At 44.5% G+C, this 27,199-nt stretch overlaps 1 protein-coding gene across 1 annotated transcript; it reads right to left on the bottom strand.

Moving 5' to 3' along the window:
- Positions 1-2,477: 2,477 nt before the first annotated feature.
- On the bottom strand, positions 2,478-26,123 carry LOC144276826 (ATP-dependent RNA helicase DDX19B). The gene is made up of 12 exons (XM_077837195.1): positions 25,954-26,123; positions 22,586-22,634; positions 21,999-22,052; positions 20,854-20,989; positions 12,927-13,019; positions 12,003-12,105; positions 10,805-10,919; positions 9,813-9,990; positions 9,027-9,264; positions 7,477-7,639; positions 6,266-6,457; positions 2,478-4,353 (listed from the first exon to the last, which is right to left on the bottom strand). Exons 1-12 carry the CDS (start codon positions 26,008-26,010, stop codon positions 4,292-4,294), a joined length of 1,440 nt encoding a protein of 479 aa, XP_077693321.1. The 5' UTR covers positions 26,011-26,123; the 3' UTR covers positions 2,478-4,291.
- Positions 26,124-27,199: the final 1,076 nt, after the last annotated feature.

A 27,199-nucleotide genomic window follows, 5' to 3' on the forward strand; every position in this document is an offset into this window, starting at 1 on the left:
GGATACAGGGAGGACTTTTTTTTTTAAACTCATTAGCTTTCTTTCTTCAGTGAGTGCGTAAGATTGTGATGCACACCTGTAAATCAAGAAATCCAGAGCTAAGGGTGGATTGTCTGCTGTAACTTTGAATTTCAGTGCTGTTCGCTACTGCAATTTAACGTTTTTAAATTGAACTGCATTAAGCTAAGCAATTACCTGTTGCTTTTGTGTTTTGGCTAAATACATAAAGGAAGCGTTCTGCTGGGGCTGTTATCTACCGAATAGACTGTGCCTCAAACTATTGGGACTCTTCTAGAGCTATTTATTTTCTATAGTTCAGAAAAATCAACCTGTTCAAGTAGAACGGTTTGGCCCTGTGGTTTTGTATTAACGCAGCTGCTGTGCATGTGCTAAAAAGCCTCACATTTTTTAGTGGAAAATGTTCCTGTCCAGGTGCAGTCGCTGAGTTTGAACACCCAGTGTAATAAAAGAATGGATCAGGCTACCTGACCGGCCACCTTGCCAAATAATAGGCTCCTTTTGAGTATTACAGGTGAAACAAAGGCAGTGTTTTTGCCGCTCTGTAATGGCCAAACCAACCTTTTGTAAAGGATGGTTGAATATTTGCTCTTTACTGTGATCACATATGCTGAATTTCAGTCAAAAGCAAATATTCATAGGCCAGCAATTAAGCCCCGTAGAACAAGACAGCTGCTGAAATACCAGCACTACCTGATGCTGCAAGTGGTGACACTGGTCTGTTGACTTCAACAGCAGCATTTAGAGGACTACACTGAGCTAGAAGCATTCTCAACTGCCTTCAGGGGTATAACTGTATCAGAGGTTTCTAATGAGGATTACAACTAAGCGAGCTGGGAACATGGTAAAAAGAATGTTTCACTATGAAAATTGCCAAGAGCAATGGGAAGAACAAACTAACTGTGTGATTAATTTTTTACATGGAAGAATACAGCCTATTCTTCTGCTCTGAACTTAGCATTGGCTGTTTGTGAGAGATGGCTGGTTCAAGTGGCAGAACGGAGTGTAGTGTTGTTGGCCAGCACACCGCAGCATAGAAGAGCCTGCTAATGCTAAAGAATGCAAACCACCTCCATAAGCAAAGTGTTCAGTTCTTTTTGAATAAATCTGTGCTATTAATTGGTGGCTTCCTACCCCCTTTTTAAATATTTAGTTGTGAAATGTGACCAAAGCTCTGTAAGATGTTATCACAGTCATTGCTTCCTCCTCTACAGGGAGTCCAGATGGTTTTCAAACCTTTTCCACTGTAATGCACCTGTTCAAGTCACATCTTGGCTAGGATAAAGGGAATATTGGGATAGTGTCCTGAAGAACTTGGCTATGAAAAAATCAGTGAGCAACTTCACTGGAAACTATAGCTTGTTGCAGGCATTGTTTCAGTAACTACTGCAGATTTTATGCATTGATATAATCTCTTCCCCCACAGATCAGCTAGGCTAAGGGAAGTGGTGGAAAAATCAGACTTAAAGCTATAAAACAAATACTGGGTCAAGTACAGTCAATTTACTGTTTGAGATGTGTGTATGATGTTACATTTAAACAATGTTAAATAAACTGTTTTAAGTGTGAAGCTAAGACCAGCAAAGATTTCCTGAGTGCAACTTGGATTTGAAATCAATGGTTTGCATGAACTAGAGGTTTCACTTTACCACATTTCCTCATACTTTTAACAGCATTGTCAATTAGTCTGTTAACACATGTGGACGAGAGTAATAATCAGCTTTTCTAGAGAAACAAGTCAGGCTTCCACAATTCTACTCCTACATCACTGCACTCAAGCAGTCCTGCAAAAGCTTAATCAGATTTTTCCTCTGTCTTCCAGCAGGAAAGAGTTGTTAACTTGTGTTGTAGGCAAGTAGTGAACTGTTTTAGAATTCAGATTAATAGACAGGACTATATATTTCATTGGTAAAGACTATGTAAGCAGGGAGGGCTAAGCTGAAGGACAGGCTAGGCCAGAGAGCTGATAAAGGACAACCAGTGGAGAAAATAAGTGAAGAGAAGGGGATGATCAGGGTGACTGGCTGGAAAGATCTAGCTGCAGTATTTGGAGTGGCTCCCCAAAAACAAAGAGGTAGGTGCCTTAATGGCCATGGACGATTTAAATTTAGCACCTACCTCATTCAAGTTTTATCCTTTAGTGCTTAGTTACCACTAAGGTCTTTGCCAGGAAAAATCCTGGCATCAAGACATTAGGGAAGAATAGAATTAATCTGATCTCATTAGTTATCCAATATAGTTTAATGATAAATGGCTGGTGGGATGCTGCCATAGCTTGACACTGAAAGCATCTGGGAAATACAGCAGCTCAGTTACACTAATCTCATATTTCACAGTGGAATTCACCTGGGAGTATTCCAATAGGAAGCACTGCCAGAACTCCATCTCCATCAAGTCCTCTACACAAGACATTAGAGAGCAAACAGGGATGCCAGAGTCAAAGACTAACCGAGGCACAGTTCAGTACGTGTTCTTTATTCCAATTAAAAGTACATTACAAACAGCACACAGGACCAGCAGCAGCGTTCATGACAGTTCAACCCAATGCACTGCTGTCACAAGGTCATTCAGCTGTACTATTAAAGTAGGTGATTGAAACAAGTCTTCCACTCTACACACAAGCACTCACTCACCTGCCACTTTAAATAGGTTTTCAACAGAATAAAAATAGATACACCCCAGAATACAAAAAGTTTAATTTTAACAGGTTTTTCACTAAAGACTATACAAATTGATAAAAGGGTGCACAATTTCCTAAAATTTTAGGTACATTTTAAATGAGCCTTTTTTTTACTTGGTAAAAGGATCAACATTCCTGTCTTTGAACAGAATATGATGGCCAAAATTGCAAAGAAAATTTATAGTTCAATTTACAATTTATACATTTGTTTTGAAGTGATTCCTGCACTGAGTAGCAGTCCGATGGCTGCTCACACACGTCCACTTTTCCCAAAAGAATGGTGCACCACAAAGTTAACATTTAGGAGCCTACTTCTCCTGGAATCGGGGGGAAACAAAAACCCACAAACTTCCATTTGTGCATGGTAAGTGGTCCCAACTCAACTAAAAGCCCAAACTTAGAAGTTCTAAATAAAACCTTCACTGGCAAAAGTCACCTTTGGGGCAAGGTGTGTAGGGACTGATGACCTGTCTGCTTTAAGATACAAGCACAATGAAAGTGGAGTGCTTCCCATCAGTATTTTGGCGGAGCAATTTAACTCAAGACTGTGGTACTGAAACATGCTGTAACAGGCAAATTTGGTGTTCTATTTAAGGGTATTTTTGGTCAATACAAGCTATTAGAATTTTTTTTTACCATATAAATATTCTTGTTTCCATTATTGATTGGTAGAGTCCGACAGCTCCGTATGAGACTTCATGTGGAACTGCCCCGACAACAGCAGCATTTTAAAACTGGCACCACCTGCGTAAAGGTAACTATAACCCCCACTCCCCTATCAAGAGACACTACCATTTGTCGGAGTGAATTTATTTGGGATATTGATTAGTACAGTCCTCTTTATACTGCTGATCCCTCCCACCCACATGAACCAAGATTTGGTTTGGCAAGGTTAAATGCATCATATGACTTCTACAGTAGTTAATTAACACTTTCAACCACTGCACTGCTTTATGAATAGTGGCCATTCTAAAAACAAACTAAAACCAAAATACTGCCCAGCAAAAGCAACACTGCACCACTGTCTGAGAATATGAGCTAGTGGAGAGATCTTCTGGACAATCTACTTAAGGAAAAGCAAGGCAAATCCATCAGGAAGCTAGAAATGAACCTTTAGAGCACAAGGCAGCACCAGAAAAAGAAGTTCTATTTCATGTAAGTTTAGTTTTTAGCCAAAACCATCTGCCTTGGTTTTTAAGTCAATGTCCATATACTTGGCTGTTGAGTTTTGTTTTACTGATCACATATGTTAAAAAATAACATCCCAATTAACCAAATAAAGCATTTGTTTTCTTCCTTTTTGATATTTACGTATTGGCCACTTTTTGGCAAATCTATTTCTTAGAATTTAAAACATTTCCATTTTAAGGCTAAACTAAGAAATGTTAAAAGCTTCTGTAAACATTTCCTCTTCTTCCGCAGAGCGACAATTTTAAGTCCAACTGCAATTTTTAAAGTGAGGTAATTTCTGTGTATTTATATCTTAAGAGTCCTTTTCATGACTGGCCAAAAGGTGTACCAATCTGAACGCTGAGCCAATTGTAGTGGGAGAGCTACCACAGGAGGGCCTACATCAGTTCCAGCAGCTGCGTTTCAGTTGGCTATTTTCTCAATTTCATCCAAGTCGTCAGTATCCAGTTTTTCTATCTTTTTGTCTGCAAGAGAAGATTAGAAGGGAATTGGAACGCGTGCACTCTATACAATGGGAGAACGGAAGATGAGACAAGGTCCCACTTTACTGCGTTAAATCGCACTTCTGTTCTTGTCACAAGATGAATCCATGACAGACACAATAGAATTAAGTTTTATAAATCAAGTCTCAACAATATAGTGTGACGAAGTGGGAATTTTGGAAACATGATTCTTATGCATGCCTCAGTTTCCCCTCTGTGCTTTGCATTGCTATGCGTAGAATGTAAAGGGTTAAAAAGCTGCTCTTGGGACAGAGCGAGGGACATGAGGTGTCGTGTCACATAACTATCTGGAGTGGTATGAAGACTCGGTCATCTAAAGAATGGGCTGAAATGGATCCAAATCCGTGGAGGATCCAGAAAGGCAATGGGAAACCCAACAGCCAAGAGGTTCACACCCAGGAACCAACAGAGGAAGGAGATTTTCAACCACCTCTCAGCAGGGAACCTGAGCAAAAGCCCCAGCTGGAGAATAAAGGCATCAGGTAGCAGCGTTAAGAGCTGGCCTTTGGAGAGACAGACACACCTGGAACTAAGGACAGGAGGGACAAAGATGGGGAGAGCACGCCAAGATGGCTCCTCAGCAGCATGGCTCAAGGGAGAGCTTACCCTACACTGGCCATTCTGAACTTTTTCTAAATCTTTGCCTCTCTATTCTGACCCAAGGACTTTCAGAATCTGTACACCAGGAGTTGTTACCTTGTTTTGGAAAAACTGTCTGGGCTTAAGGCAAATACAGAGCATTACGCCCTGAAGGAATACGGTACAAACCTCCTGCAGAAGTCTGGCTTGGCTGGATTCACTGCAGGGAGCCAGAGAGGGTTCGCTAGTGCCCAAAGGCCCAGTGTCGAAGTGTCAGGCCTTGTCTATACTACCACGGTAAGTTGACTTAAGTTACGCTACTTCAGTTACATGAATAACGTAACTGGAGTCAACGGGGCTTAGGCTGTCTTACCACGATGTCTACACCATGCTCTCCCATTGATTTCTCTTACTCTTCTCGGAGTGGTGGATTACCGGAGAGCGCTCTTCCATCAATTTAGCGGATCTTCACTAGACCTGCTAAACTGACACCCGCTGCATTGATTGCAGCAGCACCAATCTACCGGTAAGTGTAGACAAGCCCTTAGAGGCCACTGGCCTTCCCCAGTGGAACCGTGTGGGTACCTAGGGCTTGGTCCACTAAAGTAGTCACTTCCAAGGGACTGGCTACAGGCTGAGGCACACACCACACCACACCACACCTCTGGATCTGTAACTTCTAGATCACTGGGTCACTCAAATTTCAGACTGGAAGCAATTTCTTGGGGGGGGGGGGGGGGGAAGAGGAGGAGGAATGTCTATCGTAAACAGAGGGGCATTCAAACAACATTATGGTTTGTGGAATATCATTTTTAGTAATGATGCCAACTAGCCAATGAGAACTGGATTGACATGGCAGAACACAAGCAAGATCTCCCAGGCACGTCTGTCATGCATCACTTTGGAAGTTTACTGTCTTATGACAGATGTAGAAGTTATTCATATGTACCAAAATGGGCTATCAGACCTGCCCTTTAAACAGTACTCACTGTTCTACTCTAAAATAAAGACAATTACATCAGAAGTTCTGCCCATTCGAATGTATACAAACAACTGGCTATTCCCCTAGTTTTCTCAATGTTATTTTTGAAACAAGGTGCTACATGAAGGGCAGTGGTACCCTTGACAGACTGTATGCAGCAAAGCAAAACTCTGTTAAGCCTAATCAAAGACCAAGACCACAGGCGCCTGGGAAATCTGAATCAGAGTCAGGGTTGTCAAACACAGACGCTCAAAATTCTATAGAAATAATGCTGTACCTACGCAAAAGAAAGGAAGCTTAAGGGGGACTTACTGAAATGTTCCTGAATTCTGTTCAGAATATTCATGCTGTGCTTGCTGTCTACCATGTTAACAGCCAGTCCCCGCTTGCCAAAACGACCTGTACGCCCAATCCGATGCAGATAAGTCTCATTATCTGGGTTGCCATCTTTATCCACAGGAAGGTCAAAGTTGATAACAACAGAGACCTGCTCTACATCAATCCCTGAGGAGGAAAGCATTAGAGATATCACAACTCTCCCTTTCGCCCATTTTAAGCCAGAGCACCTTTCGTCCAGGATTGTTTCAGTGTTTTGATCCCAGAATCTAGGGCTTACCTAGAGCCATTAGTTTCAACACCTTTCACAGAAATGTACTATTACGCCGCCAAGGTTCGTGGAAAGTTAAGCTACCTGCCGTGATGAAGCCTGCAGCGATGTCAAGAGCGAGCACTCAGCAAAAATTACAGGGATAACTGGAAACGTATAGAGGAACTTTTAAGATATCACAGTGAGAGGATGCTATCAAATGGAGGATGAATAATACACTTAAACTGAACACCTTTGCATTACCTAATGGTTTCATACCAGAACTACACCTTGAGGTTTATGGGTGCCTAGAGAGGCTAATAAAATTGCAATAACTTCTAAAATATAGTCAATTGCCCCTCCTATTTCTCAACAGCCAGGCTAGGAGAGCCATTCAACTTATTTCGTTTAAGTGTTCAGCAGTGTCCAGAATCCCCTTGTAGCTGTAACTTGCAGCACAGACTATTACTGGAGTTTATTCCTTTGCCTGACCTCTAGTGAAAATGAAGTTGAGAAAATTCAGGGCACACATTTGTTTGCCCACAAGCCAAGGCAGGGCAGGGCAGGGTAGAGCCATAGGATGCCTCAGTGAGCCCAAAGGACAGAAAGAAATGAGACTGGTGGAAAGGAAGATTCTTCACCCTACTTCAGGTCACCTTTAAGGAAATCCTGCTTTAAGCCATTCCAGGAGAGACTGACCTAACCCAACTCACACACGTCAAGGACCATCCAGAAGTTTTTGGGGGACAGCTCATCTGTCAGTCTCCCCTAGAATGGCTTTGTGAGGGACTCTTTTGTACAAATCTAGCACACAGATTACAAATTCTTCTCTAGGAGGTACAGCAATATTTTGTATTCTGTCACCAGACTGCATAGTTCCATCTCAAGTACAAGTACCCGCTTCGCTTCCCCGAGATGCGGTGACAATGTATTCTACCTCTGGCACAGACATTTGTGGTCACCAGCACTTTCTCTTTGCCCTCTCTGAAACGCTCGATCACCGCAGCTCTTTGTTCCACCATCATCTCTCCACTTAGCAGTGCCACCTGGTGACCTTCTTTTGACAGCTCTCCTGCCAGCCAGCCCGCTGTTTTACGAGTCTGAAATGTAAAGCAAGAGCAATTAAGATCTTTCTGGGAAGACAATTTTTGAACTTCAAACAGGAACAGGCCTCTCTTAACAGAAGGGAACGCTCAGGGCTCTAACTCTGCTTGTTCCAGGATTCTAGCATCATAGTTTAAAAGGAACAAAGAACAAAAACCATTCCAATTTCTGTTTGAAAGCCTAACATTACAATAAAGCTTAGAGACATGTTTTCTATTTCCTTTTATATAAGACAGCTCTTTGTGTGTAGTCAGAAGGCTCCACTGCTTGTCTGGGTCTCTCAGCAACAAGGAAAAGACTTAATAGGAAACTTAGTGTAAGACCACATGCCTTGCACCAAGAAGACTGGGACAAGTGTAGTATGTGGTACCATGAACTATTCATTTTGGAAACTGGCTAGATTTCAGGTTGAAAACATCCCTTTAAGACCATCCAGTGAGAATCTCTGCAGAAGGGTTGAGTCAAGCAGCTATAAAAATTAACTGGCATCTTGAATTTTAAAGTCCTATGTCAAACATTGCATTTCAAAACTGCAGGAAATGGCTCTTCACTCTAGTGGACACTTGGGTACAGAACACGTGCCTTAACAAACCAGTCTTCTTCCTATCTAGGGCTAAGCTTTGCTACTTGATCACCATTGGCCTCAATTAAAATTTGCAATTACAGCAGCTTCCATACAAAAATCTCAGAGTGCCACAACACACCTGTGATGTATCATCACCATTTTACAGAGAGGGAAGCTGAGGTCCAGCAGGGTCACAAGCCAGGGGCAGACCTTTTACCTATAAGACTTATTTTTCCACCCCATTGAAGCCTTTTTGCTTTTATTTTTATCGTTTTGTTGTACACTTTGTTTTGAGACATATTTTACTGGTTTACAGAACCCCAAATGCTTTGATTTTGGAAGACCGCTCGAAAAATAAAAGTGAGCCACATAGCCACACAATGGCTAGAACCATGCAAGCAACAAATATGTTTAAGACCAGCTGGGGCTAGATGGGCTCCAGCATGGTTGCCATGACTCTCATGGGGCAGAGTTTGGCTATCACAATTTTAAGAAACTCCCTGTCCACAGGAGTAAGCGAAACTACACTAGGAACATGGTCCTATGTCTGCTGACAAACAGGCATTAGAGAGAACCTGAGAAGGCCTATTCTTCCAGCCACCCTCCTGCATTTTTCCATTTCCAAGACAAGATGAGGAATGGCTCGTTCCTCATTTGTGCTCCTAGAATGATCATGCCCTCAATCATCTTGCAAGGAGTCTGTGTCACTAGGATTCTTGGCATTTGCAGACACTATTTCAGAATGGGGCTGTTTTTAACGAGAGCTCCCTTCTGTTTAAGGCGTGGCAAAGGTCACTCCATTCTCCAGAACGACTCACATGACAGAAGATCATGGCCTGGGCGATGGTGATGGCTCCATATATATTACAGAGAGCATGGAACTTCTCATCTCGATTATTACATAGAACATAGTATTGCTTAATGGTGTCCAGTGTCTCCTCCTCTCGCTTCAGTTTGATGATGTTGGGGTCGGGAACAACTTTTTGGGCAAATTTCCATACAGAATCTTCAAAGGTGGCAGAAAATAGGAGCATCTGACAATCTCTGGGGAGCATTCTGCAAGGCAAGGCAAGGCAAAACAAGTTAGGGCTTCCCTATTAGAAACCATCAGCCAACTGGAACCTATGGTAGCCCAGCAACAAAGCATGGCTCACAGTCACTTACAAGCCTTTGGAATCAGCCTTTTAAGTCTGTTAGACTTTCTGAACATTAGCCTATGTATATCTAATCACATCCCAACTCAATTTACCAGTGGCATCTAGGTAAATTTGGACATTTTAAGCAATGAATCCTCCTCAGGGGATAAGGAGGGCAGTTCTCGTTCCTTGAAATAATTAAATGTCTGTCTTCAATTAAATTCTAGCTTTATGAACTGCCTGGATTAGAGTTAAGTGTTTTTCTATTGTAGCCTGTGGCCTTAGTGGTTAAATCACCAGCAAATAATCACGTCCTGCCATTTGGAAGAGAGCCCTTCCTGCAACCATGAAGAGGAAATGGGACATTAAATAGGCCAATGAGAGAAACCAACTGGCTGTGGTGGAGGTGGACTAGAATCTTTCCCTTTCCTCAGACTGCCCAGATGACAACATAGGGATGGTCCTTACCTCTGAATGCGGATGCTCTGATCTTGATGGCCCTGAGTTGCTATCATCACGTCAGCCTCATCCAGGACGAACACTTTAATCTTCTTGGGGTCTATGAATTTCAGTTTGGAGCACCAGTCCAGGACAGTACCAGGAGTGCCAATTACAATCTGCTCAGAGATCTTCTGACCTCTCTCCACTGTTAGTAGACAGAAAGAAAGGCTTTCATGAAATTTGCGTGCACAATGCTTCCATGAGAAGGTGAAAGCTGTATCATTGTGTATGTTACTCCACACCCTACTCTCTTGCTCAGCGTTCTTCCCCTACTCTGGAGACTGCTATTAAAAAAAAAAAATTACAGTCCCATTAGTGCCAGAGCAACAGATGTCAATACATCCTCTTTAGGGCAGTTTTGCAGCATCCAACCTTGCTTTGCCAGTCTTACCCTCCTCTTAGTAATGGAGGTAATCTGTCAGGACACTAACCCTTCTGAAGCGCACAAGATCCACAACTTCTCCCCAACTTCATGAATTTAGCCGTTTATAGAGTGTCTACATCTCAAACAAGCAGCATCTATAATTATCTGCTATGCAGACTGCACCAGCAACCCACAATATGAAAGATCCACTTTGACAAAACAGATCAGCCACCAATAAAGCTCAACAGCCATTACCACTTCACACATAGTTACACAGTTCAGTTATTTTCTGAGCAGATGGAGGAAGAAACTCAAGTAAAAAAACCCAGAGCATGAACTGTCCAACTCCCACTCCATGCCCAGTTTACGGCTTCCAAGAGCGAAGTCCCATTACACCAGCTCATGTTCTATACAGCACTCAGACCTGACAGGCCAACTGTGCTAAGAGTATCTGATGTCAAACCCAGTGGAATCATTTGCAAATGTTAAGAGAAAGTAATGCATTAAATTCCCATAACCACACCTCACTAGAAAAAGGGGTAAGTCTCCCTGGTTAGATCTAGAAAAAAGGGGGTGTATTTCCCCTAACACTCACATTTATTGCCTCGGACAGCATATGCAAGTCTTAGCTCCGGATGAAACTTTCCCATCTGTTCAATTACTTTTCCTGTTTGAAGTGCCAGCTCATATGTTGGGGAAAGGCACAAACACTGGAAGGAAAGCAGATAAGAGTATATTAGATTGTCACTGTGAAATACATTTAGTTGTGAAACTTCACCTCTGTGCAAATAGATGACCAATATTTTAGGATAAAACATTTACTGTTTTAGGTAAATTTCATTAACACTCATCAGTTGAACAGTGGTTTTTAGTAATTCTCCCAATTAAAGGAAGTTAGTTTGGATGTATAGCGTCATGTACCGGTTAGTTTTGTACGGCCTTGTATTGCCCACATAAGCATGTAAACAGAACACCCTGCTAAGAATGTTGGTGCTCAGTACTATGGCCAAACAAAGTGCCATATTATCAAAGACAGATATTTTTTTATAAGGGACATTTCTAATGAATATAGCTCGAAGTGAACATAACACAGCATCCTTAGCAAGGAAGCTCTTGCCTTGGTAAAACTGCCGAGTCCATTTCTGCAGAACAGCTAACCGACATAAATCCTAGGCTGCTGCCTACTCCCTGAAAGTGGGAACTCTACTCTGCATGGCTTCGGAGCTGTGGTTAGAAACATCATCTAGCTTCCTAAACTGAATTTTCTCAACTCCTGTGCAAAAAGCCCTGTTATCTTTGTGTTAGGGTGCTGGACTGGGTATCAATGTAAACTGGACAAGGCAAGAAACAAACCATTCAACATCCCATCTACTTTCCACTTCTCAGGGCTTCTCAACCACAGGTGGTTCGTCAGTACAGAGCCTCTCCCTTCCAGTCCAGACCCTGCTCCCGCCCCCACACCCCACCATGTTCCCCATCCCAACACAGCTGCTCACTGTAACTCCAGTTTGGCTGTTACAGGTACAGAAAGACAGAGGGGGCAGAGAAGCAGGGAGGACAGGAACTGGGCTGGTCAGGGGAGCTGGGAGAACCCAGTACCTCTGCACAAAAGAATCAGCATTTTCAACTCTGCTGCCTCTGCTCCCCAGTGCTCAGACTCCACAGCACACTGGGAAGTTGAAGCTGTGTAGCTGCCACCAGTGTCATATCAAAGGAATATAGTTTCTCTCCACTAGATGGCACTGCAGTACAACTAAAAACCAGCACAACCATTAGATTCCAGAAGCCACTACCTGTGGATACTTGTTCCCGGGTTCAACTCGACTGAGCATGGCCAAGACGAAGGCAGCTGTCTTACCAGTACCAGACTGAGACTGTGCAATCAGGTTCTGTGGGCTGGAGCAACACATAAGGGGACATTTTAAACACTTTGGCACAAGGTTAAATATAATCCATTATTTATATGACCAGCTAATACGAGATACGCAGTTGAGAGATTTGGCAACATGGCTTACATTAACTGAATGGCAGCCACAGATAAGGGATTTTAATATGTTCTGGATTAATTTGGCCCTGCATCTTGGCCACATCCAAACTGAAGTCACCATCTAGTTTCATAAGGGCAGGATTACACAAGGAGGAGGACACGAGTGAATTTTCTGCAGGGCGCTTTCAGCTTGGCACAAGCAGCTTCTATGGGCTATGGAGATTTGAAGGGAAAGGTGCTGTGATGTTTTCCATATTGCTCATCTCCCCCTAGTGTTAGTTGCACTACTCCATGCTCTTCACCAAAAGGGCACTGAGACCCCATCCATGGCATTTTGACTGCTCTGACCTGTCCAGGAGTTATGCAGGGCTGTTGCAGAACAGCCTTATCTCCCCTATATGGACAAGAGGATCAGCTGTACTGCTGCCAGGAAGAACGGCATTGTCTTCAGTGTGGCCGAATATGCAGTGCAAGCCCTAGGAAAAGGGTGCTTATGGGGACCTATGGAAGTTTGCTGGGTAGCCAGGCAGCATTCTAAAGAATTTCAGTAGTACAGTCCCATGGAAAGGGAGCCCCTTCAGCACAGCGCATACGGCCACCGGTGTGTCTCAACGCCACTTCAAGTAGGCCGTCCCCTAGCCAGAGAGTGTTTACAGTTTAACAGTAATGGTACACAAGGCTCTCCCACCCTCCCCACTTCCTAGTGGAAGTGGAAAGCAAGGATACGTACGGTTCAGCAAGCATCATGGGCAGAGCATTCTCCTGTATTTTCGATGGTCGGTTGAAGCCCATGGCATAAACACCCTGCAGGAGCTGGGGTTTCCTGGAAAGAGAAAGAGTAAAGTGTTTCTGAACTAGTAAAAAACAGCATTAGAACCAGGAACTATAGTCAACGGAGGATTTTTTGATTGCAAGTGAAGGGCAGGAGCCTGAAAAGCAAACCCTAACAGCCAGTAGGCCTGGGGCAATGCCTCTATTACTACATTTACCAATAGTAAACTACTGTGGCAAGCCATTTCTTCTCCACATTGCTAACAAAGTGGTTCATCTGGGACGCAATCACTATTTAGCTTGTGCACACCCTAAAAAAGAAAGAAATACCGTAGAACCCCATTTATCTGGTCTAATTGGGACGAGGGCCAGTTCAGATAATCAAAACTCTGGATAAATCAGAGAATGGGAAAAGGGGATGCTGCAGCACCATCTAGCGGCCACAGGAGAGATTGCCTGCTTCTGGCCCACTTGGAGTCCTGGTTGTTTGGTAACTGCAGAGAGCCACTGAAGGGAGGGTCAGATAAACAGGTTTCCCCATCCACAGCACAGCTTTGTACACATGAAACTCAGAGGATTGCTGTCCAGAGAGGAACAGAAGCACTAGATCAAATGTTAGCATCTAAACAGATTGGGAAGCGAAGAGACACTATTTCAAGACTAAAGAAAAGGAGTACTTGTGGCACCTTAGAGACTAACCAATTTATTTGAGCAGAAGCTTTCATAAGCTCACTTCATCGGATGCTCAAATAAATTGGTTAGTCTCTAAGGTGCCACAAGTGCTCCTCTTCTTTTTGCGAATACAGACTAACACAGCTGATACTCTGAAATATTTCAAGACTATGTGCCTCCTTGTTTTATCAATGAATAAACTAGTTACTTTTAAGAGCAAAATATAGTACTTAGTAGCCTATCAAGGGATCATTTAGATATTGTGATTAACATCTGTGAACCCAATATTTATTTGAACCAAGAAGATACAATAAGACCCTATTTTTTACCTTAAGGAATATTAAACACTGGAAGGGGTCATTTGGCTACAATATGCACTCCTGGGTTCTAAATTAACGACCACTCAAGAAAGAGCTCTAAGCATCAATGCAGACAGCTCAATTAAAATCTTTGCTCAGTATATAGCAGTGATCAAGAAAGGCAAATGTGTCAGGATGTACAAAGAATAGAAGAGAAAATAATACCAGAAGCGTGATCGTGCCTCGCTATAAAACGGCAGTGCACCCACATCTGGAACACTGTGCAGGTCTGGTCACCTGGTGTCTGAGATAGCCAAAATAGGGAGTGTTCGGAGACATACACAGAAAGGATTAGAGGACTGAAGAAATTTCTTTATGAGGAGAGATTAAATAGACGGGGACATTAAGGTTAGAGGAGACCTGAGGGCCTGGGCATAGTGAATGAAAGGGCTAGAGAAGGTAAGTCTGGTGCTTTTATTGACCCTCTCAATACAAGAGCAAGGAAACAGTCAATAAAAAGACAAGAAATTTAACCCACTGATAAAAGACAACATCTTTTTTACAACACAGTTAACATGTGGAACTCTGTCACAAGGTATCATTGAGACTAAGACCTTAATGAATTCAGTATGTATATAAATCAGAACACTGTTTTCATTATATAGGATGAAAACAATTTTATAAAAGGATATAAACCTTCATGATTTGGGACTTAAGCCAGCTGCTAAGGGTACGTCTACCCTGCAAAAGATGACCATGGCAGCAAGTCTCAGAGCTTGGGTCAACTGACTCATCTGGTAGGACTTGCACTACAGGGCTAAAAATAGTAGTGAAACCCAGCCAGGGGGGTGGGTGTCTCAGAGCCCCAGCCCAAGGGCCTACCATTGCTATTTTTAGCTCCATAGTGTAAACCCCACAAGCCCAAGTCGGTTGACCTGGGCTCAGACACTCGTTGCCACAGATCTTTTTTTTTGCAGTGTAGACATACCCGAACTAATGGAGTTGGGAAGGAACTTCCCCTATGAGCAGGCTGTGTCCGTTTGTGGGCTAATTGCACCTCTGGCCCCTCCTGGTCTCCTCGAGTGCACCCCTCGCAGTTTCAGGACGTCAGCAGTTACCTTCCCTGAGATGGAGTCATGTCATTCTCCTGCTCTCAGCCCGAGCCCTGGGCTGCCATCTCCTGCGTATCAGCTGTGATAACCACAGCAAAGTCTGACTTATGTTCAGTATCTGCAGTTTTCTGTTCACTCTGGGAGCAATGACAGTGGCAACCAGTGATCACACATCTTCCATGCAGCAAAGTATTATTTATTTAGAACAAAAGCACTTAATGGAAAACGGATCGTAAAACCAAACCAGACTAAACTTGCCTTCTCATTCCCTGGGAGCAGGGAAGGCCTCATTTGCTTTCAGGCGCTCCTGCAGGACCAGTCTGTTCTCATCAGGAACAGCACCTGACAAATGACCCACTGCCCCTTCCTCTCCAGAGAGGAGTTTAACGGTTTACTGTCTTTTTAAGCTCTAGTTCCCAGCCTGGCAAAACAGCTGTGTCACTTTGGACTGGTGCCTGGAAGTATGCCATTGTCTTGTAATTGGCTCCCAAGATAAGCAACATCTGACCGAACACTTGGGGTGGCACTGTTTTGCCTTTCTGTTTGTTCTTCTCCTAGCCCCCTATTATGCTAGTGCATTCACACAGGAAGTCTTATAACCCAATATACAATAACTTCCCCTCACTGACCAGGTCTCTCAGTGTTCATAAATTACATAGCAACTCCACTTCAGTCACACTGATTATTCCACTACTGTCCATCATGGGGTTCCTAGCACCTTCCTCTAAAGCAGTGTGCTTCTCAACACTGCAGTGGCCCATCACCCATGTGACATTCTCAGGGCCATGCAGGTAGTATACAGATTGTGTGGATGCAGCCCACATAACACGGAGAGCTGCATACGCAGCCCACAATGGTAAAGAGGTTGAGAACCGCTGGCTGTGAAGGCACACCTACCAGATACTGAACTAGACAGACTACTGTTCCAATCCAATACGGCAATTCCCGTGTCGCCGTGAAGCCCTATCAGCAGCGTCTTAACACCAGTTATCAGCCCTGCCAGACTCACTAGTCCAAAAGGAGGTACCAGAACAGGAAGACGTTTGACATGATTGCAAAGGCCATTTAACATTAAAGTTTTGCAAAAGTCACTTAAGATTTTGTATTTTTGATGTTCAACCTCTAAGAATGAGAGTAAATACTGATTGATGTGAGAAAGAGGCAAGTTATGGCAAGCCTAGCTCAGCAGGATTCAGGCTATTGATTTGTACACAGCTATACGATGGCACTCAATTTTAAGTGCAGTGGTGACACCCACAGTGTTCAATTGCCAAAGTTACTATCTGCTTCTATTAACAAGGCACTTATAATTGTTAAAAAAAGCTTTCAAGTCAGAGCAGACACTTGTGTATCTAAGGAGACTCAAGAGCAATCTAAAATTAAAGTTATGATATTTGTATTTGTAAACTCTTAACCGATGACCTGTTTAACTGCTTCTTGTAGGTGTTACTGTTGCTTAGCAGCAATTTCCAAAAAGTAAATAGCAGTTTTCCTGCCCACACTTTTCCTGCTTGTTAAACCACTCTACTCGATTCAACATCCTTTTTAAGAAGCACGTATTATTTGCAGTCTGTGGCTCAAATAAAAGCTGTTTGAATATGCAACCTTGTGTTAGTTCAAAAGCAAGGATCTACAAAGCCCAATTCTTTGCAACAGTTGCCAAGGATACAACTAGTTGCAGAACCAAGACTCAATTAGTCCGAGTGCTCCCATCATTAACCTTCTTTGATTGTTAGTTCAATTCTCATCTTTCAAAAGCCAGACAGGCAAGGTATATGATCTAAGGAGCCTGTTTGCAGTCATTCAGCTACAAAGCGGTAGCTTAGAAAGGCGAAGCTGTAATGTTTCAAGGTGAAAAGTCTGTCAGGGTGGTTTCCTTTCGGGACCCATTTCCAAAAAAAGGACAAAAACAAGATCACCAATGCAATTAAGAATAGAACCTCAAGAGTAGAACTTCCTAGCCCAGTTTTAAAAGTTTATCATTATAAACCATATCTTCAGTTGATGCACAAAGAGCTCCATGAACAACTGGGGCAGGTATTTAATGGGAAGATGGAGGCAGGAAGAACAGTAAAGATATCAGACTATTGTTTTGGGACTGATGTCACTGGCAGAGGAAGAATGGGTTGGCTTCCTCCTGTGCTCTTCATGGGCATTTGTATCTTCGCAAGGACTTTTAAAGGTGAATTGTAATAAATACGTCTGAGCTCTTTACCTCTCCTTCTGATACACAAAACCAGAACTGCTTCAGTTTTCAGGAAGTGTTCTGGTTGCTTTTCAATATAGACATTCTACGGAATACACGGTCTGATCTTCCCTCAATGTATGGAAGGCACTTGTGGGGGAGGAGGGGGAAGAGAAGAATGGAGACTTTTATACAAAATGTTTTTGCTTTTTCATTTACTGTTAGTGACCAGATCAGTCATGGAGCTCATCTAAATATCCCTTCCCATCCCTCCCCCATCAGTTCAGCACATGCTGTTAAAGGCAAGCTCTACTGTGCAATCCAAGGCAACAAACCTTGCCATTCTGCAACTCATACAAGTTTGTATAAGATTTAAGGGGGGGGGGGTGGAGGAGGAATCTTCCAAACCATTAGATTGTCAGCACAGAGAACATTTGCAAGGAGTTGGGATGAAGGCTAAAGCAAAGCATGAAGAAGCTGCTCAAAATAAGCCAAATTTCAGGCACAAAAGACCTGTAAGACAAGCAATTCTTCCTGTTGCTTGTGTTTAAACTAAGGAAAATGCATAATAAATACGCTAATTTACTAACTGTCTAAAAACTAATTTGCAGTTATCTGAAATGGAAACCCATGCACTTCTCAGATACAAGAGATACCCCTTCCCAGAATGAAAACCTCTAATAGGCCATCAACAGAGCAAGACTGCTTTTGCCTCAGCAGCTGGAATTTGAAGTCTGTCTGCTCATGCATTACCTCCTGTTGTCGGCCACTTAAACACCGCTAAAGCGGGGTGGCCAACCTGAGCCTGAGAAGGAGTCAGAATTTGCCAAAATACATTGCCAAAGAGCCACAGTAATACGTCAGCAGCCCACCGTTAGTTCCCCCCAGCTCCTCCTGCCCACCGGCAGCCAATCAGCGCCTCCCCATCCCTCCACGCACCTCCCAATCAGCTGTTTCGTGGCGTGCAGGAGGCTGGGGGGGGGAGGGAAGAAGCAAAGGCACTCCAGGCTCAGGGGAAGGGGTGGGAATGGGTGGTGTGGGGGCAGAGCCTGTGGCAAAGCCAGGGGTTGAGCAGCGAGCACCCATTGGCACACTGGAAAGTTGGCGCCTCTAGCACCAGCCCCGGAGTCGGTGCCTGTACAAGGAGCCGCATAGTAACTTCTGAAGAGCCGCATGTGGCTCCGGAGCCCCAGGTTGGCCACCCCGGAGCTAATGCAATAATGATCAGGTATTATTTGTTCAAGTAAATCTGTCCTGTTCACAATGGAATCAGAACTGTACTAGCTACAACTATGTTGGCCCAATAGTACATTGCAAAACAAACCCAAAGTCATTTCTCCTCTGAAGGCTTTTTCCATTGATCTCCAAGCTAAACATTTAATTAGGAACCTGTTAGGTTCTAGAGTAGCAGCTGTGTTAGTCTGTATTCACAAAAAGAAAAGGAGGACTTGTGGCACCTTAGAGACTAACAAATTTATTTGAGCATCAGCTTTCGTGAGCTAGAGCTCACTTCATCAGATGCACTTCACGAAAGCTCAATTAAATTTGTTAGTCTCTAAGGTGCCACAAGTACTCCTTTTCTTTTTGTTAAGTTCTAATTAGCTACCAAATCAAGAGCTGTAAAGCAGACTGCTGGTGGGGAGGAGTGCTAATGAAATAGTGACTAAGAGCAGAAGCTAGACATTTAAGTGGTTGTTCCAGATTCTTGGTAAAGTTGAAACAGGTCTTCCTCAGTGAAAGTTGGGACCATTTTATTCCACATGTATGATTCCAAATGGAGACATCTCCCATTTTGGAGTCTGTCAGAGGGGGAGTTTCCAGCTATAGCTGCTTGATGGTAAGTTTACCCTTTTATTCCAGGGTTGCAGAATTCCAAAACCTTATTTGAGTCCCCTTACAAGAACCTTGAAGAGGCAAATAGTAAAAGAAAGCCACCCCAAGCATGGGTAAGGGGATAATGATTCTTACTTAGGAAGCTTGTCCATTTGTGAACTGTGGCTTATTTTAAAAGGCAGTTTTAATATCAAAAGGGATGTGTAACTACAAAATACTTACCTATTTCATAAAACATCTTAGAGTAACTGATTTTTAAAAAAAATCTTAATTTACTACATATGCTGTTTATTTTTTGCATCTCTCAGCTCAGACAACAAAACTCCAACTAGTGAGTTTCAGCTTTGTTCCTTGTCAGTTTCATTTTCATCTTACCATGCACTAGCATGATGCAGGAATGTTTGGATTGTAAATACTACAGGAGAATATTTATTTAAAAACACAAAAAAATAATCAGTTTAGAAGAATAAGCTTTCAAAAAGACTTACATAGAGACAAGATTTATCTGACAACATGAAAATTCTATGGGCAGGGAAAGATTTCAGAGATCTTCTAATTTTAGGCTTTTAGCCATTTTTGCTGTATTTCTTCAATATCTAAGTTTAAATATAATTTAAGTTTCTGGCCCATTCTGCTGCAAAGTCTTCACAAATTGAGGTCTTTCTGCCACAAACCCTTCATGAAGAGTCTCCATTCAATACTAGCAAAGGTATGGACTCATCCCTCCTCCACTCTATTTAACTGAGGTGTTTGAGAGCCATTTCTATATGCAATCTAAAAGTCAGGCCAGCTGCAGTGGATAACACTATCTTGACCCTGTTCTCCAGCCCTCTTTTCCCAGGCTAGGATTTCTGTATTTGTGTTCTCTAAGGAAACTTCCTTGGCACACTTAAGGTTCTCTTCCCTCTTCAGCCCTGGAATTTTCCCCTGTGGTTTCCCAGAACCTTCTTCCGAAGCAACTTCTGATGGAGGATGGCACATCACTGATGTTGAAAGTGCTAGCAAAATGCAGATGGGGTGCTGTGGAGTCATACAGCCTGCATTTCACCATAGACTTGCTGATAATGGGAGACCTTTGCAATATCCAGTCTTATTTGTAATAGTACAAAATAGGTCAGTTTTCAAATATTCTAACTCTTGTCCAAAGTAGAAATGCTGTAAACAATCCATTTTCAACAGCAGGAGTCTAGAATCTGGTAGAAAAGTGTTGAATAGACCACTGTACATTCTTTGCTGAAGTCACAGGAACATGGCCATACAGAATGCAAATCTCAGTTTGGCTTCTTCTACTTTGTTGCCTGAGACAGCTACAAATCTTTCCTGAGCTCATTTCTGCTCAAGTGTAGACACCGTAAGGGATTGTAGGTGTCACTGTAGACACTGTAAGGGATTACAAGAGTGACCACACAATGCACTGCAACACGTGCAATGCTCAGCACTGGAAAACTGGCATTTCCCTGACAATGTCCTGGCTGCGCCTAGAGGTCACACCTAGAAATTTAGTCACCAGAAGACTAGAACTTTTCAGAAGAGTCAGTCATCTTTGATTTAATGTTTTTATGTTTAATGTATTTAAAGTTTAATGTGGCATGACGAATTTGGCTGAATGACTGGAGTTATGGCTTTTGTTGCTGTAACACTTCTCTGGGTACCTAACACCTGTAAATATCCTAAATCTTTCATAGCGTCACACTTGGGTGAATCCAAGATATTCAGCACCAACAGGAAGAGTTCTGCATCACGGCACTGCAAGAGACTATAATTAGCAGAAGAACAGGGACTTACAGTCTCAGCTCCTCAAAAGACTTCACAGAGTAGAGAGGTGATGTAGGATCCCTCTGCAGCACCTCCACTTGGTTTGTTGTGTCCACCAGATTACTGCGAATCAGCTTGTTTAACAAGGATTGGGCAGCTCTGTCCTCTGTGGGGAAGGAAGCAAAAAACAAAGCGTTGTTTATATTTACAGAAGAGCAGGAGGCTCAAGGAACCAGCCATTCAGCTAAGAAGTTTTGGCTGAGCTATGGCAGTTACAGTATAAACTGTCACTCCCACTATGATGTTGCACAATTAAGAGATATTGTAAGAAGACTAATTAAAAAAAAACCACCAAAACCAAAGCTGCATTATTAAAAGAGGGGATTCTACTCAATGACCAACCGTCACTGAGTTAAACAGGAAATACCTCAAACTAGCAGAGGGAGTCTTTACATGTGGGAGAGATGGATTAATGCAGAGGCCCATGGGGAGGGGTGCCACAGGCTAAGGACCACCTGAGCAACTATACAGAAGTCTGCTTTTCTAAGATATCTCTACCTGGATAGTGAAACCTCTAACTGACAGGTGGTACAGGAGTACTGATCACCTTCAATATTGCTTTGGTGAGTCTCAAGCGTGGACACGTGATTCTCTACTAAGGGTTTTAACACGAATGGCACGCTCTCAGTGTTAAGAGTGCCCAGTCTAGTATGTCTGCCTCTAGCGAGCATAGCCATTGCATCCTTGAGTTTCCCCATAGAAGATAAACCTACTTTGGACAAGTTAAGTTGTCTCTACAAAGGAGCCAGAATACCCACCCCCTTGCTAACTGACTATGAACAGTTTGTTTAATAAGAAAAAAGCAATATATTCCAGAAGCCCCAAAGGCTAAGGAGCGCTGGTTGTGAAGGCAATTCAGATAGTGTTATCAAACAAACTGCTCCTGTATCTCACTACTGCAGACAGATACAGACATCACCATATAACAATCCCGAGTCAATAGGGAGTAATGTATTTTCACACCTCTTGCACAGAGGCCCCTCATTGGAATGAGCTCCTTTGGGCAGATGCCAAGACTGTCCATCCTCTGAAATGAAGTAGACTAGCTTTAAAGAGGTTCAGAATGAACTGTTTTCCCACTGTCCCTTGTCAGAGTGCTTCTCAGCTGTGCTTACCTTTTTCCTCATCTTCCGTCTTCTCTGCATTGTTCTCCGTCTTGACAACAGCACCTACATTTGGAGAGACAGCGCGGTTACTGCAGCAATCTCAAATGGAATGAAACCAAACAAGCTCACATATCTCAGGCTCATCTAAAGAGGCAATGTTACTGCTACAGCTAGGTAAAAAACAAAGCTGTAAACCAAATCAGTAATAGTAGCAGTTTTGCTCCAGCTACAAAAGGAAAGACTAAGCCAGGTTATAACATGAGAATGTTGGCAGTGTAGTTTGCTCCCAGCTTGGTCAAACATGCCATAACATTTGAATTAAATAGCAACCTGAATCCATCAGTTTTGGTCACTATAGTAATCCCTGAACCACTTTAATACTAAAAGGCGCTGAACAGTGAAAGTACAGTTTAAAAAGCTAACCATAAAAAAATAAGCACTCAAGCCAGACATTTAGTTAAGGCTAGTAGTTCCTTATGCTTTTGGAAGGTGAATGCTAAATTGGATTTCCCACCTTTCAAAAGCCATAAAGTCCAGACCAAACACCCATGAAATAATGTTCTTTTCTAACCCAGCATTAGTTGCTATAAACTCACCATTGGAGTCTGGCTTCATTTTCTCCTCCTTCAGGTGCAAGTTGCTCAACTGTAAGTGTGGAAAAACAAGGAAATTTCAGTTGTTACGCTCAGGAAGCCTTCATTTGGCAAGAAAGCCCGCAGTGGAACCTTCCTCAAGGTTGACAATTTCAGACTCGCTGTCAGTAAAAGTGTAACATGGGCTGTGGTAAAATTTTTAAACTCTAAACATAGTAGGAAGTGAAACAATCCACCCTCAAATTTGCAGGAGTGGGGAGGCTTACAGAATATCCAATGCAAGGACAGACAGACAGACAATGATATGAGAGCTGCTACGCTTTATTTTTCAATCAGAGAAGTCAGAGCCAAAAGAGTCACCAGAACCTTTACTAAGATGTTGCTGTTTTCTGTTCATGCATCACCCATCTGAAATTTGGGCTTCAAGATAGTAATTTCAGCTGACAGCAGGCACAGAACCACTGACAGAAAATGGTTAACTTAGTATTACAAATTAGAGACCACCATCTAATGTAGCTGAAGGGTTGTTTATTTCATCAGGAATAGAGAACACTGTGGGGACAGGATCAGAGAACCCTTCAGTCTGAGGAGAGTGTTCTGTAATCATCTACCTCTGGTTTGGAGAACAGCCACCTTCCCAAAGAATTATACTTTGTAAGTTTGTAGCAGAATAAAATTCTGAAGAGTACAAATCTTCATGTCTTGTCATCAAAAAGTTTGTATTCCCTAGAGCGAAAGAAACTTTAAATACTCTGTAACATATTAACCAGCTGTATGTCCTTGAAGAGACCCAATTGTATCACAGGAGCAACAAAAGGAACACGTCAAATTCAGAATTGCAATTTCTAGCAAAAGAGTTGGGCACTGACATGGAAACCTGGGTTTGAGTCTCTCTTGATTGTTTTTGGGCTGGTAGAGGCTGAGTATTGCAGAGTCAGTGTGCTCAGCACTCTGGTAGATTAAGTAGTAATTGCTAACTAAATGACACCCACAAAGCTGTGCTCAGTTAACAGGATTGTGGTTGAGACCCAGATATTAAAAATGAAAAAATGGTGAACCCTGCAATTTTGATGAGTCATTGGAGATTTACTGATTGCCATATGTGGATAATAGGTAAACACAACAATGGCATCCTCTGCAAGCAAGCGTATGCACTCATGGTGTGTTTGGATTCAACCACCAAGTAACCCCAAGAACAAATAATTGGTGCTCCATTATCCCGGAACTATAAAAATCAGCATGTGCCTCATGCTTCTACGCACACTAAATACATCCGAGTTGCTATCTCAACCCTGCCTCAGACCCCAAAGAAATACACTCCCTGGATGTAGACATAACAGGAACAGCCATTGTGCTGTCTTCTGACTCCTAATATAACAGGAAAATGCATATATTCGTGTGGCTTGACTGTCACATCGAGAACTCCAGTTGTGTCAATCATCTCTCTTTTGCCCTCTCTTGGGAGAGGCAAATTGAGGAGAGTATCACATGGAGGGCACACGCTCATGTTAATCCAAGCTAGCAACTGCCTAGCAGCCTAACAAAAGCCAGTGTTTACCCACAGATCAAGGGGCCTCACCTAAAGTAAATCAATCTGAAATATTTTAAATTTCTGTTCATTTAGCACTTAAGGGACTACGCTTATACACAGCTGCTAGAAAAACTTCTGCATGGTTTTACTAATGCATTCCTGTAAAACTCATAAAAACCTGCCTACCCATCTTTAATGGTGATAATAAAAACATAAGTATTCACCCTAAAATAAAGGGTGGGTTAGAACTTTGCAATGGTGAGCTAATATAACTTGATCATGACCTCCCAAATCACTGCTATCCTAACTTCCACCAAGAGAAGACTGTCCAATGAAAGATATCACTTCACTCATCCTGTCTCTCATATCCTGGGACCTACAGGACTGCAAGAACAATGCATATTCTAACCACAGGTTTCAGAGTAGCAGCCGGTTAGTCTGTATTTGCAAAAAGAAGAGGAGTACTTGTGGCACCTTAGAGACTAACCAATTTATTTGAGCATAAGCTTTCGTGAGCTACAGCTCACTTCATCGGATGCATAAGGTGGAAAATGCAGTGAGGATGTTTTGTACACACACACCATGAAAAAATGGGTGTTTATCACTTCAAAAGGTTCTCTCCCCCTCCACCCCGCTCTCCTGCTGGTAATAGCTTATCTAAAGTGATCACTCTCCTTACAGTGTGTATGATAATCAAGGTGGGCCATTTAACCACAAAAAGAAAAGGAGTACTTGTGGCACCTTAGAGACTAACCAATTTATTTGAACATAAGCTTTTGTGAGCTACAGCTCACTTCATCGGATGCTGTAGCTCAGGAAAGCTTATACTCAAATAAATTGGTTAGTCTCTAAGGTGCCACAAGTGCTCCTTTTCTTTTTGTGAATACAGACTAACACGGCTGATACTCTGAAACCTGTCATTTAACCACAGGCATCTCAAACAGAAGGTGCCATTTGTTCATTGTTTATGGGATGGGGTGGGGGGGGGACCTGAAACTAGGAAGCCATTATCGCTTTATAGCTATATCACTTTACGTCTTCACAGGACCCAACGTTAATTTCACTTGTGAGCAGCGTGAGACTTCCACTTCAAGCCTCCAGTAGGGTGAAATAAATTCAGTCGCACCCCTGCCCTTCCCAGCCTTCCGGCCCAGGCTGAAAAGGCCACACTTTCCTTCGTGGGGCTCATAGTTCGGACTCTACCGAAACTGGGGGAAACCACCTCGGCTGGGGACGTGGCTGCAGCCCGGCTGGAACGGGCAGCAGAGGCGGGGTTTTACCCTCTAGCGGGACCGGAGCCTGGGGCACCGGCCAGCGGCCCGCAGAGCGGAACCGGGCTGCCAGCGGGTCTCGCAGCCCGAGCCTGGCGCAGAGGCCTTTTCACTTCGCCGCCCACGGCAACCCCGGCGCCAGGGCAGGGCTCCCACCTGGGGCCCGGCTCCCACCTGGGGCCCCCCGACTACGGCTCCGACTTCCAAAGGGCGCCGCGCCCCCGGGTAACGTTTTTCGAGGGGCCGGCAAACCGAACAGAGGCTGAAAGCGGCTGGTCTGGAGCGTCTGGCCGCTCCCCCGGGCCCGGGCCCCGGCCCCGCTGAGCCGGGGGCAGAGCCAGGCCAGAGCCCCGCTCTCCCGCCTCGGCGGAGGGGGGCTGGGGCCGACGCCGCAGTGCGAGGCGGCGCCGGCTCCCCGCGCCGGGTTCAGCCGAGCCCCGGGCTCCCGACGGGCCGGGCCTGTCCCCCACCCCGGCGGAGACCCCCCCGCTCCGCTCCCCGAGGGGCCTCGGCCTCCCCCCAGCCCTTGCCTCCGCTCATCCCGGCCCCGTTTCCGCCCCCGGACTCACCGACTCGGCGGCCGCTTCCTGCTCGTCCACCGCCAGAGCCCAGGAGTCGGTGGCCATGGTCCGGGGTGATGGCGGCCGGGACGGAAGCTCGGCGGGCTCGCGGGGCTCGGGACCAGTAGCCGCAATGGCGCCGCCGAGGGGAAGGAGACATGCGCGGGGTGGGTGCCCCGGGGGGCGCTTTGTACCCGGCCGGCGGGAAACTCAGGCCGCGGCCTTTCCGTTCCGGGCGCGCCACGTTCCCACCCGGCCCGGGCAGGGACTGTCAGGGACCTGGCTTCCGTCCGCGGCGGGGCCGCTCGTTCTCGCCTTCCTCCCCAGCCCCCGCATCCGTCATGATCCCCTCCCTCGTCTCCTCTCCCTCAGCCCCGCATAGTGTCCCTCCCTCTTCTCCCCCAGCCCCCCCCATCACCTCCCCCAACCCTCATTCTCTCCCTCTTCTCCCCAGCCCCCTCTTATCTCCTCCATAACCTCCCCCAAACCCCTCTCCCCAGCCCCCTCTTATCTCCTCTATAACCTCCCCCAAACCCCTCTCCCCTACCCTCGTCCTCTCCCTCTTCTCCCCAGCCCCCCTCTTATCTGCTCTATAACCTCCCCAAACCCCTCTCCCCCACCCCCATCGTCTCCCTCTTCTCCCCAGCCCCCCCATCCGTCATGATCCCCTTCCTCGTCTCCTCTCCCTCAGCCCCGCATAGTATCGTCCCCTCCTCCCTCCCTCCTCTCCCCCTGCCCCCCTCTATAACCTCCCCCAAACCCCTCTCCCCCACCCCATCCTCTTCCTCTTCTCCCCAGCCCCCCTTATCTCCTCTATAACCTCCCCCAAACCCCTCTCCCCCACCCTCATTCTCTCTCAGCCCCCCCCTTATCTCCTCTATAACCTCCCCCAAACCCCTCTCCCCCACCCTCATTCTCTCTCAGCCCCCCTCTTATCTCCTCTATAACCTCCCCCAAACCCCTCTCCCCCACCCTCATTCTCTCTCAGCCCCCCTCTTATCTCCTCTATAACCTCCCCCAAACCCCTCTCCCCTACCCTCATCCTCTCCCCAGCCCCCCTCTTATCTCCTCTATAACCTCCCCCACACCCCTCTCCCCATCCTCTCCCTCTCCCCAGCCCCCCCTTATCTCCTCTATAACCTTCCCCACACCCCTCTCCCCATCCTCTCCCTCTTCTCAGCCCCCCTCTTATCTCCTCTATAACCTCCCCCACACCCCTCTCCCCCCACCCCATCCTCTTCCTCTTCTCCCCAGC

This window comes from Eretmochelys imbricata, chromosome 18, assembly GCF_965152235.1.
Source record: "Eretmochelys imbricata isolate rEreImb1 chromosome 18, rEreImb1.hap1, whole genome shotgun sequence".
NCBI lineage: Eukaryota > Metazoa > Chordata > Testudines > Cheloniidae > Eretmochelys > Eretmochelys imbricata.